This window comes from Chelon labrosus (assembly GCF_963514085.1).
Source record: "Chelon labrosus genome assembly, chromosome: 19".
Taxonomy (NCBI): domain Eukaryota; kingdom Metazoa; phylum Chordata; class Actinopteri; order Mugiliformes; family Mugilidae; genus Chelon; species Chelon labrosus.
The window spans coordinates 25284080-25300749 of record NC_140352.1 but is presented as its reverse complement, the minus strand read 5'-3'; the positions used below and the strand labels follow the sequence as shown (position 1 = coordinate 25300749).

At 36.9% G+C, this 16670-nt stretch overlaps 1 protein-coding gene across 1 annotated transcript in view; it reads left to right on the top strand.

Annotated features, from left to right (window-relative positions):
- The window catches only part of ryr2a (ryanodine receptor 2a (cardiac)), a gene marked incomplete at its 5' end in the record, with an annotated part of 253225 nt that extends 248108 nt beyond the window's left edge, over positions 1 to 5117 (top strand). Inside the window, 5 exon segments of the mRNA XM_084568164.1 lie at positions 417 to 573; positions 759 to 823; positions 1076 to 1176; positions 4564 to 4615; positions 4756 to 5117. Coding sequence (XP_084424290.1) covers positions 417 to 573; positions 759 to 823; positions 1076 to 1176; positions 4564 to 4615; positions 4756 to 4851 — 471 coding nt within the window. The 3' untranslated portion in view covers positions 4852 to 5117.
- Positions 5118 to 16670: the final 11553 nt, after the last annotated feature.

Sequence of the window (16670 nt, the reverse complement as noted above, 5' to 3'; positions counted from 1 at the left end):
AAAGCTTCTCAATTTTCTTTTCCAGCTCTCATAACCTAATCTGCCTTGTGTGGTTCTGATAAATCCACCTGAGCAAGTACTATTGTCACTGTCCTTTTTAACTTTCAGCCACTTGTCTTTGCATTCATTTTGTAACAAATTTATGACTTAATAAATGTCTGTTCCAAGTGAAGAAATGCTACAAATCCCAGCAAGTCACTGCTTTCTGAGCGCCCTCACTCCTTTTTTGCTGAGCTCAAAGCCTTTTATTTAGGCTTGTTTTGTCATTTGAGTGTAACATTTTCATGTTTCTCTTTTCTCTGTTTCAAAGTCACACTTTACTGTGGCTTTTGTCAGTGGAAATGTGATTTTATACTGTGTGGCCTGCTGAAATCATGTCAGTATCCCCATATGGTATCTCTTTCTTTCTCCCCCAGTGTTACATGTTCCACATGTATGTGGGTGTGCGAGCAGGAGGAGGAATCGGTGATCAGATCGAGGACCCGGCGGGTGACGAGTATGAAATCTACCGCATCATCTTTGATATCACTTTTTTCTTCTTTGTCATTGTTATCCTTTTGGCCATCATCCAGGGTGAGCAATGCTGTACACAAAAATCAGAAGATTTGAATTTAGTTTTTAAATGTATCTTTTAACATACTTAGTAAAGAGTAAAGTAAGAGACAGTACATGATTTGAAATGCACATGTGTGATGCGGCTAAAATGCGATGCAGGTTCAGACTTTTTAACCTCCAACATATGCTGTCTTAAATTCTAGGGTTGATCATTGATGCATTCGGAGAGCTGAGGGACCAGCAAGAACAAGTGAAAGAAGACATGGAGGTTAGAAGATGTATACACAAAAATAATCATAAATATGATATAAAAATGGTAATACACACTGCAAGGTTTTTGTCACAGCAACAAACAGGCCCAATAAATCTCCAAATTACCTATCACGGTGTCATCACACTGTGGGCATTTACCTAACTGAATATTAGAAGGTGGCAATTTAACACCTAGCAGGTTTCACAGATGAAGAGTGGCAGATAAATATGTATAATGATACTTAATACTTCCATGTTTGTCTTGCAGACCAAATGTTTTATCTGTGGAATAGGAAATGACTACTTTGACACTGTCCCACATGGCTTTGAAACACACACCTTACAGGAGCACAACTTGGCCAACTACCTGTGAGTACATCTGGAGTTTAAGTTTCTGTGTACCACTAACACAAGGCTATCTGTCATTGAACTATGAAAAACCCTTTGAAAAGCCAAGCTGAACGTTTCACCATCATTAATATACAATAAATGTCCGTCCGAAGGTATGCAGTTGCCAAAACAATGCAGAGAAGAATGTAGACTTCTTTGGACTTCTGTTGTGTTGCATGTTGTCATTCCATCGTTGGCGTTCTGGGGAAATGAGTTCTTCATCTGATTTATTATTGATAAACAGTGGGTGATCTTCTTCACATTATCTGACATTCAACTGTGTTTTTTTTTCTAAATATGTAAATAACAAGAACACTTGTTCTCAAAATACTTGTGATCGCTAGTTTTTTCCAAAGGTAGGTTGGGAGGCAGACTCCTCAACTACTGGGCTTTGGCAGAATGAGCACCCAACCTTGGTTTGGGAGGCAGACAAACTCATAAATCTTTACTTTTTAATCAAGTTTATAGTATATATGTGTTTCCTCAGGTGACCCTAATCCATCCCTTAGTTATGTATATTTTGACAATATTACGCAGGTACAAGAAGGCAGTCTGGTCACTTGTTTACGTGTGAATTAAAGGACATATCCTCATCAAATATAACCCCAAGGTTTCTCACAGTAGTGATAGAGGCCAAGGTAATGCAAACCAGATAAACTATATTAGATAAATCTCTGAGGTGGTTAGAACCAAATGCAATTACTTTTGAGTTTAGAAGTAGATAGCTGCAGGTCATCCAAGCCTTTATGTCTTTAAGGCATGTTTGGAGTTCAACCAGCTGATTTTTTTCATCTGGTTTCATGGACAAGCCCTGTACCATCTGCATAGCAATGAAGATTTATGCAGTGTTTCCTGATAATATTGCCAAAGGGAAGCCTATAATGTGAAGACCATTAGTCCCTGAGTAGAACCTTGTGAAACTCCATAACTTACCTTTGCATAAAATCTGTTTTGGATTGGAATCTGTTGGATAGAAATATTTAAAACCAGTCTAATGTGGTTGACCTTGATCACACTTTCAAGTCTCTGTAGTAAAATATTGATGTGATCAAAGGAGTCAAATGTAGCAGATCTAACAGGACATTTATAGAGAACATCTGTTATGGTTTGATTCAACGAAAATGTTATTTTCCTTGAACTATACTGTTAAATAAATCTGAATAATTAAAAATAACGAAGTAAAATATTTTATAGTTTGTATGCAAGTATCAAAACTGTGTTTTTAATGAGTTTAAAACATTAAAAATGACATGTCCCTCAGTAGGATTTTTCTACGTTCAGCAACTGTTGAGCAAAACTATCGTATACAAGACCTAATTGAATATAAACTCTCTTATTTCTTTAATCGTCAATTGATTTTATCGTGATATGTTTAAATTAGTATTAGTATTATGTATTAGTATTATTCCCAGCAAGTAGATTCACCTGCCTTTTGTGAAAATAATGTCCTCCTTTATTGATAGATTTTCTTTAAGAATGTGTTGTGAGGGAGACAAGCGCAACCCTGTTCAGCCCTGTCAAATTACTGTTACTGTTTTAATATTTTTAGTCTAGACTTGACAGGCAGCCACCTGTGATTGTTAGGGCTTGGGTTTGCATCCAATGCAAAATAGAAATACTGAGTTACACAAGTTTAGTGACTGGATTATTTTAGGTGAGAAACCTTCATTGTCCAGTTGTTGCTCAATGCAACAGTTCAATGTTGTTGTTAGGGCGCCACAATTTAAACTCATGGGTTACAGCAGAAAAAAGTATTAGGATTTAGGTTATGCTGTTAAGGCCAGATATGTTAAAAAGATTAGAATTTAATTCTTCATGTCATGAATATAATACTTAATTTTATGTCAAATCACAATAAATATGGTAAATATTTTAATCCTTCAATTCAAAATGACTATGAATGTCCCATTATAACTCTATTGCAACCATAACTATATCTTAAACAATCAGTATAAACCATTAATTGTAACTGATGTCACTGAGGTGACCCTGTCACTCACATGATTTTCTAATATAATTCAAAAAATGTTAGGACAAATGTAAAATCGTATCGTATGGACCAGTAATCCACTCAAAACTTTAAGTTTTCCTAAAAAAAAAAAAAGAGGTTGCTGTGAAAGAGTCGGTTGTCTGTTGTTCATTTTCATTTGATGAGCGAGTTAAGTTTAACGTAGAACCAAGATCTGGCATGTAAACTAACAAAACTCTCTTTTTACGTACACCTTAAGGATCAGACACACTGTGGGCACAATTTAAACATACCCATACATTTGAGCATGTTGCTCTTTAGAATAAATGCTTCTGAATATATAATCTTGTCTGTTTAATGTGGCACTGGAAATCCTTAGATCTTTACTGATAGTTACAAATTACAGATTAAAATAATTAATCATCCTCATCATCTGATTTACTTACTGCCTATACCATGTTACTGCCTCTGTTGCACAAGGGGTATTTATGGAAATACTGGCAGGAGAACATAATAATAAAGAGGGTAAGATTAGTGTACTTTTGTAATGGAGTTTCTAACTACGCTTAAATCGAAAATCTCTATAATATCTGTTTCTGTTGTACATACCGTTTCTGTTCAATATTCCTGCTGTACTATGAGCCATTGTACCGAAATTTAATTTTGATGGAAATCAAAATGACAAATAAAGTCTGTCTAAATCTAAATCTATCATTTTTAATTTGTAATTTGAAAAAACTTCTGATAATCAGTATAGTCATTTAAATGTTAAATGTTGCATTTCATTACAGCTTATGGTAAATAAAACCCTAATATATATATATTTTTTATTTTTAAACAATATGTAGCCCTCACATGCATGAGAAAATGCAAGGAAACTGATTAGTAAACTTTAACCGTATAGTCAATGCAGTGCGTTCATATAATAAAACACTGCCTCTACAGTTTTTACTGACCAGTCAGTACATGACAGAAAAGACACAAATTTGATTGACATTTATATGTCCTTTACAACACCTGCATGACAAGTATAAAAAAAAAGAAATTGTGTTCTCCTCTAACTTTCTTTTCTAATCAGTGCTCCTTTTCTCATTCACTCCTCCACACTACTATTTCTTTATCACACGCTTTCCCATTGGCTTTATCTTGCCCTTTTCTTTTTCTTTTTTTTTTTTTAACAAATACTGGGTTCATTTTTAAGCAAATAAGTAAATTTCAAACCTCACACTACAACTGAGGCAAGAATGCTTTTTTGGTTTGTGGAAGAAATACTACATATATTATACTGTAGTTGCCAAGGGTTTCTGCATATTAACAAAAACATTTTTACAGTAAGTTGTCAGTGGATACATTTTTCTAATAACTGTGTGTTTCTAATGTGTGTGTTTGTATTTTAGATTTTTTGTGATGTATCTCATCAACAAAGATGAAACAGAGCACACAGGCCAGGTAAAACAATTCATTTTCCTATGGTCTAAGTATTCATCATCACTAGTGTAATGTGAACATTACACTGCTGATACTAACCTAAATAGGAGACAATGTAGGGTTGGATACTAGAATTTAAATGTGATCTGTCTGTCTTTAAGGAGTCTTATGTCTGGAAGATGTACCAGGAACGTTGCTGGGAGTTTTTCCCTGCTGGTGACTGTTTCCGGAAACAATATGAGGATCAACTCAACTGACCTGTTCTTGGAGCAATAGATTCTTCCCTTTCACACTGTAACCTCTTCATGGCCTTCTGCTTTCCCCTCAAACCTTCCTCTTCTGTAGATAGCCCCTGTTCTACCAAAGGACAGGTTCTACTCTCTGCTTCATTTCCCACTCCAGGAGGATTCATCCAGCTTTCCCCTACAGGCCCCACCTTTAGCTGTCTTCATCTAGATAGCTGAACTCCAGCATCCTTTGTTTAGAATTCTAAGATTTTGTACATGGAAAATATATGCTGTACAATATGTGACTAGTGACAAAATAAGGTTTATGGGTCTGATGATTTCTTTGTTTCATTTTATGTAACATGAACTGTAACAAGCAAATAATACAAATGAGAAGGACACAGAGATGTAATCTAGAGAGAATTCTTCCTGAAAGCTGCAAAAGAAGAGACATTACTGTGTTGATGTCTTATGACTCTTCCAGTACCCAATGCTGCATGTTGGTGCTGGATTATCAGCACTGCTCTGCAAGAAATCTGACCTTTGAGAAGCTTACTTACATGCCATGCTTTTGTTAAGACTGGCAAAATATGACGATCTCATGATCTGATTGGTTTTGTTACAGGAGAATTGGGACAAGATAACATAATCCTTTAATTTATCTGACAGTGAGGAAATTTGCAGTGTTACAGCATCATATAGTTTAAGGACAGTGCACACAAGGGAAGGAGTCATAGAAGGACCTATGTGTCCTTAGCAGTTCGAGTCTGCTCTGGCCTTTCAAGTGCACTAGTGTGGTCGGTCCAGTCAAGTCTTTTGTTCAGGTGAACACCCAGGTACTTATAAAAATCCACTATCTCTGTGTCCATTCCCTGGATGTTCACCTGTGTGTGTGGTGTGCGTTTGTCCCTGCAGAAATCCACCACCAGCTCCAAGACACCATCAAACTGGAACCTCCAGAGCAACCAGATAGTTGAACTGTGCACAGTGTCAACAAAAACAGAACATTAACAAAAACTAAGAACCATTGTACTAGATTGAATTAAAATACAGTTTACAGATGTTTCCACATTGTTTCCACATATTATACATACCAACACTATGTGTTAAGGGCTTCTTGATTAAGTGTTCACATTGCTAGCAAGATGAGCATCAGGTTCATTTTGTTCCAGTAAAGCTGAGCAACCTGAAAACTCAGCCAAAGCATGCATAACTCATAATGCTCCATCAGCATAAAAATGCAAAAACAAAAACAACTTTCTTACTGTGTTAGCAAAATCATTAATGTCTTTGGTATCTCTCACCTTTTTATTTTACTTGATCTTTTGTCCCAGTAGCATGCACTCACAGATGTCTGATGTGTTTAGATTGATATACTTTATGTAAACACTTACATGTCATGTTGTCTTGAGCACACAGACACTATTTTAACTCGGCTGGGCAGATAGTCTCTAATGCCACCATCCAGACAAAATCTCCATGTTTAGTCCCACTATCACACCACTCAAGACTTGAAGAACAGCTAAACTGTCAGCATGTTTGTTGTATCTAACTCAGTATTGTGCTGTGTAAGTATTATCACAGTCTCTAGATGCCACTGGTAAGGCTAGACTGCTTTTGTTTATTTGTATTATTTCAATTAATGCTACCTAGATAAGGTTTTATGGCTCAGCAACAACTGTTCAATGTTACGTATTTTATGTGAAACAACACCAAAGCAGCAAAAAATTATTTTATCTCATTAGCTGCAGACAATATTAGTGCATGCTGGTTAGGTAAGATAAATGTTGAGCCAGACTGGAGCAATCAGATATGCTTCCTGCAGTGGGAATGCATAGCAAGGGCAGCGGAGGGAAGGGAGACAGGAGGATACAGTGCCTTACTAAGCCAGAGAGGAACTATGCAAGCTCGGGGAGGAGAGAAGCTTGACAGAAATGCAGTGTAAAGACTAAGGGGGGCATCTGAATTTGCAAACTGTCGTTGGGGTTATGAAGGACTGGAAATGTTTTTCAAATATGAACTCTAAAGGATAGTAATAAAAGAGAAGGAGCACTTGTTATTGGAAATATCGACAATTGAAATGTCTTAAAATTTTAGTAGTTTCATGCAGTCCAACTAGTATGTCATTAGCGGCAGCATTGAAATCACAGATATCCACTACACTTATATGGTATAGTATTGTGCTTCTTGTTGACTTCAGATGGCTTCTTCTATAGTTCTTCTATACTTAGGAAGTCTGTTTTTAGGTTCACGTACCTGTAACTAACCTAAAGCAGTCTAAAGAGAAAACCATTCTCCAAAGATGCACATAAAACTGCCCTGCAGGTCTGCTGCAAGACATTTTGTAGGTATAATCAGAGGTCACAGAGAAGCAAACATGCACAACTTCTTAATCTCAAACAATTTACTGTGTGAACCTTTGCATCAAGCAGGTTCATTGTTCGGAGTACCTTCTGTCAAGATAGGAGTCGTGTTAAAAACAAAATGGTTATACAGAAGCTAATTTGATGAACTGATAAAAAAAGAAAACCATATAGTATTTTCAGTCATTGCATCCAGTTTATTTTCATTTCCATGGCTTGTCTAGATCTACCAAATGTTACAGGAACAATAAACAATAAACTAAAGAGTCATTCCACAGGATTGTGAGCTGCTCTTGGACCAGTGTGCATCAAGTTATAAAACATCAAACTTGCTGCACAGTAGCACACTGTTCCTGTGGGCTTCAACACCAGAGTAAACAGTCCACAGACATACAAAAGAAACACGTGTCCATTATCATGTTCACTATGTTTTACAGAGGTGCTGATTCGCCTTTATTATCCTTTTTGAGGCAGTAGTTTCTGCTGGTGTTGAAATGGATTAACTGTAATGGATTTCCTTTACTTACTTTATTTGCATAGCTCGGTGGACCTAAGAACCTGTTAGGTTATTAGGTGAATGTTGCAATTTATGTTTCACCATATGTGATTAAAATGGCTTTCCTAACACTTAACAAATATTCATAATTCATCATTATTCATCTGATACTGTCATACCATCAATTTTAGATCATCATACATTACAATGTGTTGTACTGTAAGCTTATGTTTCAGTATTGTATTGTGTTTTTTAAAATTTTTGGACCTTGTAGGATTTTTGATTAGAATACACAAATGAATGCATCAATGAATGATAATGTCAGAAACTAAATAATCTGTTATAAGCAATATTTATAATAAGCAATTGTTTATTTACCCCCTACAGTGATAGGAAGTGTGTGTTGACTGAATGAACGCTCAGTTAAAAGTATTAGACAAGCATGTCCTAGATTCCTTTTCAAATAAGAATGTTTGTTTAGGTTCAGTTTTTTTTTAGTTATTTTTATTTTTTTTTAGTTATTTTTTTTTTTCTTGTTCAGACCTTAATGGTAAAATACAGCAAAGAGAGTAAATATTTATATATTAGACATTCTGGAAAAAAAAGCCATTGCATGTTTAATAGTGGGTTTATGAATGAATGTCGAAGACATTAAATTTATACCACCCATAAATCCAGTAGAATTATTTAAGATCAATTAAGATTTCTGTATTATTGCTTTTAAGTGTTGTGGGCTTGTTATTAACTTTTAAGGTCATTTTGCCATAACAGCATCCCACTGAAAACAAAAGAACCTCGTTCCTGCTCTTCTGTCACTTAGCCATCTCTGTTTTAATATACTATGAGTTAAAGGTTTGTTTAAGTATCATTTAATTAAAATTTTGAGCAATAGTCCTTCAGGTAGGGTATAGGAGATGACTGATCATTGTAAATGACAAAACTAGAACAAATAAAAGCTTGCTCAACTTTGTCTCAAAGATAAATCCAGTCATGTATTTGTTAATGCAGTTATTATTTCAAGTGTTGGCTTACATCATTAAGTAAAACTGCGGTTGTTCTGTTAAAGGAGAGTGTCACTTGATCGTAAAGGTGCATATTTTACGGGCTCTTACATGCAGATTTGGCTGAACAACTTTTCATCTGTGTACTATGTTAGCTTTGTACTTCCTGAACAGATAACGCTATCTTTGTTTTGCAAGTTTGTTGGTAAAAAAAATAAATAAATAATAATCCAGTCTTTACATACTGCTTACTTATAGTTTTCTCTCTCTGAAATCCAAGTGATCAGCAGTGAAGTATGTTGAAACTAAAATTTCAGCAGTGATGAACTGCCAACTAAATATACACCCAAAGTTAAAATAAAAGACAGCACAGCATACGGGTTGGAAACAGGTAGATTGGGTACGTAGGTAAACTGAAGTTTGGGGGGGTTAATAATAATAATGATTATTTTCAAATACTTGTTACTGCTACTGATGTGTTCAAGATTTCACAAGAGGCTAATAAAGAGCCATGTTTACTGATTGCACCTTAAAGTGTGACAGTGCATGTGAGATTTACAATTAACACAGATGACTGTATGATAACGCAGTAGATGATACAGCTGCAGCAAGTGTAAGTGTTATGAATATTACAATATGCTTATTATGACATGCTAATGTAATGCCTCTTTTTTAAAACAAGACTCAGACTGAAGAATGCCACTAAGAAGTGGTGTTTTGCTTATGTAAAATATCTGCTTTCCAAATTTACTATAACATGAAGGGGTCATGTTTATTTTAGTTTAGTAGTGCACAATGTAGACTTTTTGACTGCTATTACTACTTCTGAAAGAGAAATGTGTAAAGCTGGACTGGACTGAGTAATAAATGGATTTGCATGATTTTCAAAATAAAGCTTTTATTAACTTGTACAGTGTAGGATGCTCTTCAATCCAACAGTTTTCTTGAAATGTATTCGTCTTTTGTGGTTAATTTTCATACCAAACACATAGCTGCAGTTACATTCACATACAGCAGAAGCTAAAATCCTGATCTTAGTATAGTATCATTTTCATCACAGTCACAGATTAGAGGCATTAACCATGTTAATTTGGGATTTGTGATACTGATAAATATGGCATCACAACAAAGTTAGTGTCAGACATAAGATTGTATAATATTACATATATTTTATATTTCATATAAGAATGCTTTGAACATTTTAAATTAACACGATGTGTAATCACCTAGTCACACAATATTGTCAAACTGACACAAATTACCAAAAATAGTCAAAAGTAATCAAAACCACAAACCAAATGAACCTAATGATCCTGCCAGTCAAAGCAGAGCCACTTTGTTGTAAACAACTTCAAATCTACAGTGCTCAGATGACATGAGTGACTGTGTCATTGTTACACTTCTGTCCGTCACTGCATTGAGCCAAGAAATTTGATTGGCCTGGCAGATCTTTGCCAGAGCATAATTACTTACCAATAGAAAGGTTCCAGACCAACTTTCTTCCACAAAACATTTGTGGGCAAGGAAGTTTGTGGGGAAGAGTTTACAATTACCAACCATATCTTTTACTTCTACTCTAGAACTTCGTAATGGCATCTTGTATCATGGGCAAAGATGGAAGGGAGGTTGGACCTATCCATAGGAGGTCCAGAAAAAGGACAGACAAGACATCCAAAGACCACAGAATGATTGAGTCTTGCGAACCATCTGTCCACGTTTTCATCATGGTTTATACATCATTGGGCCGTGGCCTGCCTTCTATGATGGGCTAAGAAACTCAAATCTTGTGTTCCTTTTACAGTAAGTAAACAAGAAAGTGCTGGATGTGTTATAATCCCAGATCTGCACAGGCAAACGCATGAGCATACATCCATTGGTGTGTGACTTATCCTTGACTCAGGAGACCTACAGGGGACCCAACCCCCCTCCCCCTTATTGCAGTACCGATCGCTTCAGCCTTTTTGTCTACAGGGAAGGTAGCAAACAGCGTAAATGATATGAACTGGTTTTTGCCTGGAATTGTTCATCTAAAAGTTCAGTTCAGCCAATGGCCTTCATTCAGTTTGTATTTATTTAAGTTAATATTCAGAGATCTTAGGGTATGATTGATCTCATCACCTTTATACAAGTTGGTCGTTGTTGAGTTACCTGTTGTCTATTCGCGGATGTGCAGCCTTTTGTTGTTCTTTGGCCAGCTGTTCCTCTCTCTGCCTCCGCATCCTCCTTTCAACAAGCTCCTCATCCGTATACTCTGGCCATATGTCCTCGTTTGCGCCTGATGTTCCTATTTAAACCCCAACTCCCCACCAGTCCTTTAGAAGTGAAGATGTTCAAGCTGTAATGTTTCTATTGTGCATGTAAAACATCTTAATAGTTCATGAAGTCTCTCCTGATTGAAGTATTGTATAGGCAGTAATTCTACTTACCCTAACCCTGTCATCTTGTTGTCCCTGGCTATGAATATGTTCGCAAAGTCTGCTGAGTGCAAAGGCCCCAAGTCAAAGTCACCGCAATGCAGCCATCTATCAGGGCGTTGTTGGGTCCTACAAGGACTCGAGAAGATGATAGAGTGGGTTTAGTATGTGCTTCAAGCCAGCCAAGTTGAGATTGATGGTGCTAAGAAAATGGAAGTTGGATGATGAATTCCAGTTCAGCATCACAGTCACAGCCATCCCAACCATCTCAGAGAAGCCTGTTAAGGCCTTAGGCAAAGTGTTTGACAGAATGTGTGGGATGCAGCTTCCTTTCAGACAACATGCTCTGAGTTAGATGGTTGGCTACAATCAGTGGGCTGTTCTGGCCTGCCAGGGAAGTTTTAAGGCGTGGAATTCTTTCCCTCCTTAGAAGATGGCTTGTACTACCAAAGAGCTGAAGCAGCATTGCACTCTATGGCCACAGGAACAAACTCCAGTTGCCTGGGTCCTCCTGTCTGAGTCCACCAAGCAGGCGGTTATGTTGGAAGTAACAGTTCCTTGGGAACTTTGAGGGGAAGCTCAAAGTATGAGGGACAGGTTAGTTGTTGCCAGCAAGCCAGATGGAAAGCTGGGTGTCTCCCAATAAAGTTTGGATGTCAGGGTTTTGCAGTCCAATCTCTATTCAGAGATCTTGTCTATCGATAGAGCAAGGAAGAGAGCAACCATCCGTAAAACCACAAAGCAGCAGAGCCTCAAGACAGCTGTGGCTAAAGAGAGGAGAACCATGGGGGACACAGTGGCTAGGCAGCCATCTGGTCACTACTGGAGGAGAGCATATGAGACTCAAAACATTCGATGAGACCAGGAAAACCAATGAAATTGTGATCAGTAGCAGTAGTTAACTTTTAGAGGTCTAATTCCTTCCTCGATGGGTCTGGGGTGTGTTGATTATAAAAGCATGATGTACAATATTGAGCTGGTGGTCATACTGTTATGGCTAATTGTTGTATGTTCTGTCATGTACACATAAGAATAGGCTAAAAACATGAGTATGAGGGTAATGATTTAGTAAATAGGTCCTTAACTTTTGGAAAATCTAAATCCAGAATCATCTAACTGGAGTTGATTAGTCAGACACAGGTCAATATTTACAAAATATCTTTTTTTTTTTTTTTTGTCAGAGTCCCACTATTGATAAAGTGCCAACCATTGTTCAATATAGTGGGATTACAAATTAAGAAGTCCTTCACAGACTGAATCAACATGTTACAAATATTGTATATAGTACTCTGTTAAATACAAAATAACTCTACTCCCTGTGGCATACATACATTTGACCTTGATTTGTAAATGCAAACAGGTACTGTAAATCAGGGTGCAAAAAGGCATACATTTGTTGATCATGTAACTAGTGGTAGTTGTGAGAATGTAGCTTTTTATTTGAAAAACGTGAGTTTTACAGGTTTGGTTGTCGGACTGGTAGGAATGTACCTGACTTATGGAATGACACTGCCATTCAGTTGCAATTTTTTTAATTGATGCACTGAGGTGATACAATGTCTATCTAACTTCACATGTGAATGTGTTCTCCACTTTATCAAGAACAGCCACTGCAGTCATTTTTGCACAGTGTTGTAATTGTTTTCTCTTTATTTCGAATGAGTTCTGCTTTGCACTCATCGCTACAATATTGCACTGAACACCGTAGGCTTTATTTTTCCAGGCTACATACAGTATATTTACCTGCTCATAGACGGGCTCATTCCAAATGCTTACACACACTTCTAGTTTGTAGTATTTGCTCCATCAAGGGGATGTTGGAACACATCTTATGAAAGATTGTATAATACCTGGCTTGTAACAACCCAGTTTTGGGTTGAGAGGTTTGGCCTCAGACAAAATTAAAACTATTGTGTGAGGAGGAGCTGGAGGTTCCAGTCATACATTGAGAGAGCAGTCTGAACTACAGCAGCAGAGAGCTTTTTTTCTGTATGAATGGAGCTGGACTTGTATCACACTGCATAGTGGGCATGAGAGCAGATTGGTAAGTACCATTTAATTTATAGAAGCTTACCATTTGGCTTTTGCTTTTTAAGTATAGTAAGTACTTGAATGGCACACATGATCATGCACCTTTTACGGACACAGACAGGGTCTTTAACTGAAAAGAGGGAATTAAGAAAACATACAGCAGAAATTCTTCATCCCAATTTCCCTTTTGGTTTCTCTAAATTAGAAGCAGTAGTAAAACAGAATATAATCTGTCCACCCAAGCATATTTGCAGTTGCAAAATTGAGGTTTCTCAGTATACATTACATATACACAATACAAGACAAAGACACTTAGATAGAAACCTTAATGTCATCAAACAGACTTTTAAGTGAAATTATTCTATGTATGTATGTGAACTTTAGCTTAAGATGTAGGATTTTACTGAAATGGATACACCATAGAAATAACCCCTTTCTTTGCCATATAAAGATTAATGGACTTGCAAACAATGTAGAATATTTGAATGAGTATTCCACATTGTGCCAACTGCCCGATTAATGAAAATTATATGAATATAAATTTTGTACCATGAGAGGACTGCGGATTTTGATTTACCCTGCTGAATGTATGTTTTCTTATCTTTGTAGTGGATAAATGTAATCCTGCCAAGTTTTTCTCTTTTCCCACTTTATACATCAATGGGAGGCGAATTAATGGAAAACATTTTCTAAGAAGTTGTGTTGATTCTGGCTTTAATTAGTGCAGCCTGTATTAGTAATGCCACATAATCTTTACAGGCTATGCTAATCTATGTCAGAATCAGCAATGCAATGGAAGATAAGGACGCTCAAGTGTTTTTCTTTTTGTTTATAACCTTTGTTGTGAATGTAATGTTGACTCGGTTCTGAAATCATGTATGTAGTTGATGGCCTGCAGTCAACAATCATTTTGTGAATCAAAACATTCAAGATTCAAGAACTTTATTGTTATACACACAGCAAAGGTTACACTGAGCAATGAAATTCTTACTTTGCAAGTTACCTTCACACAACTGGAATAAACAACTAAAATAAAATAAAGGCAAGGGTAGAGGGTTGTCAGAGTTTAAGGTACAATTAGTTGTGTCATACTGTGACAGTGGTAGTACATTCGAAATGTGCAAATATTGTTTACATGTTAAGCAATTTTGGGTCATTTTTATTGTATATATAGATATCATATATAGATGTTAGTCTGTCTTTGTTCATGTAGAAAACTATGACATAAAGCAATTTATATAGGCTGTGAATATCAACGAGAGACAAATACAACTGGAAGTGATACTAAGGATATAAGGAATACCGTTTAGTGTGACACTGGGTGCTAATAACATGGTAGGTACTGAATAAGAAGTGGTCACATTTGAGCAAATGAAAGACCATTTCTGCCAATGTGACGTCATGATGTCATTATAAGGGAATCTGGCTTCGACTGTAACAATGAGAGAAACTTTGGGCAATCAAAGGGCCTGTTCAGACCTTTAGTGAAGGGTATACATAAGACAGATGTTGTGTACCTAACCATAGCATATCACTGCAGTGGTTATAAGATAATACTACACCATTCATTTACCTTTCGTTATATCATGCCAATAGGCAAAGCACAGCACCTTTGAATGAGGATGGAATGACTTGATTACTGATGATTTAGCTGTATAGCTGTATTGAGCCTACGATATAACTGCTGGCGCTGATTAATTACTTCTGTTGAAGAAGACTTTTAAATGTCTCTGTTGACTAGTTGAATGTCTGATGTTGTTATAATTTCATCCCTTCTAGCATCCTGCATCCTTTCTTGTTTCTGCACTGCTCCACTGATGCCGTTGTTTACTCATTATCGTGGCTAACCTTAAATTTCAAACATGTCTCTGCATAGCAGCTAATTTCACAGTATAATTACATGCATAAACTCTATCCTAGGGCTTATATTCCATAGTATCTTGAAAAATGTACGCTTTATTTTTCACAGCTTTATGGTTAGTTATGACTTCTGTTTATCCTTCTTCTTTGTAGCATTGGAGACAAGGCTTACTAATTTAGACGTCCACATCATGGAAAACAACCCATTAGTGGCAATGGTGACTGTATCTGAACTTCCAGGAAGCAGACCACCAGTGACTTGGGGACAGTATGAGGGAAGCATGGCCTTAAATATGGGCTTATGATTCACCAAGTGAAGTTAGAGACTCCTGTGACTATACTTACAAGTAATCAGCACATGGGACTGCCTTCTTTCCCCAGCAAAATATTACAGTAAGAGCACTGACTGGAATTAGTCAGAAAGTTTACATTATTCCAAATTTGAGCTTCTCTTCATTGTCTCCCTGTAAAATCCAGAAGAGAATTTAAAAACCTTCTCCTTACATACAAGGCTCTTTAAGGACATGCTCCCTCATATTTCAAATAATTCATAATACCATATTACCCCAATCAATTGCTTCACTTTTAAATTTCTTACTTCTTACTGTCCAAAAGTAGAAAGGGAGGTAGAGCCTTTAGCTACCAGGCCAGCGTAATCAGCTCCGAGTTTAGGTTTGGACTTAAAACTTAAAGTTCAATTCAATTCAATTCAATTTTATTTATATAGCGTCAATAACAATACAAATCGTCTCAAGACGCTTTACAAAAACCCGGCCTGAAACCTAAAGTTAGGCTTTAAACCTTGCTCATATGCCCAGAAACATCCCCTAGTTATACTATAGATCTAGACTAATGGAGGACTTCCCATATGCACTGAGCACATGTCCTCTCTTTTCTTCACTCTTGCGCTGAGCACCTGTGCTCTTATTTATTCTCCCCTGCTATCCATACATTAGTAAGCTACTACTGTATAGCATGTTATTAGCTGCCTTATGATACCCCATATACACTATACGTTATACCACTGTCACTGACAATTTTATTTTCCACGCATCACCTACATGCATACCTTGTTTGTACTTGTTGTTTGTTTCATGTTTATATGCTCCATGTATGCTTTATTCTGAGTTTTGTTTGAATTCATCTTGTTCTCCTCCTCCTCCCCTCTCTTCTTCTCTGTCTTTTCTGCCTCTTTCTCCCAGAACAACCTCAAATAGATGGGTCCCTCCATATGAGCTGGGTTCTGTGTAACTGTTATTCAGGTTGGCGGTAATGACAGTCATGTCAACTGGATGTCCTGAAAATGAATGTGGCATCAGTGTGTAAACTTGTCAAAATGATGTAACTGTGTAGAGTTCTCTGGACCCCTGTCTAATCTGACCAGGTGGTGTTCCTCAAATGATTGTCCTCCATATATAATTGGTCTGATCTGATTAGACGGATGGTGTATGCTCTACCTCCACCAGTACCAAAGAAATTATGGCTTATACACGGTACTTATTTCTGAATCTATTTTTTACAACTTTCATGGCCCCTCGAGACTGCTTTACGAAGCGGTTGGCATGGCAACTGGTAATCGCCATTATGTCACATCCTCTTTCTATAGCATCAAATAACTAAAACTAACTAAAACGTAGGTAGAGCTTATGACCTATATGCAGCCGGTCACCAGGGTGCTTTGGCT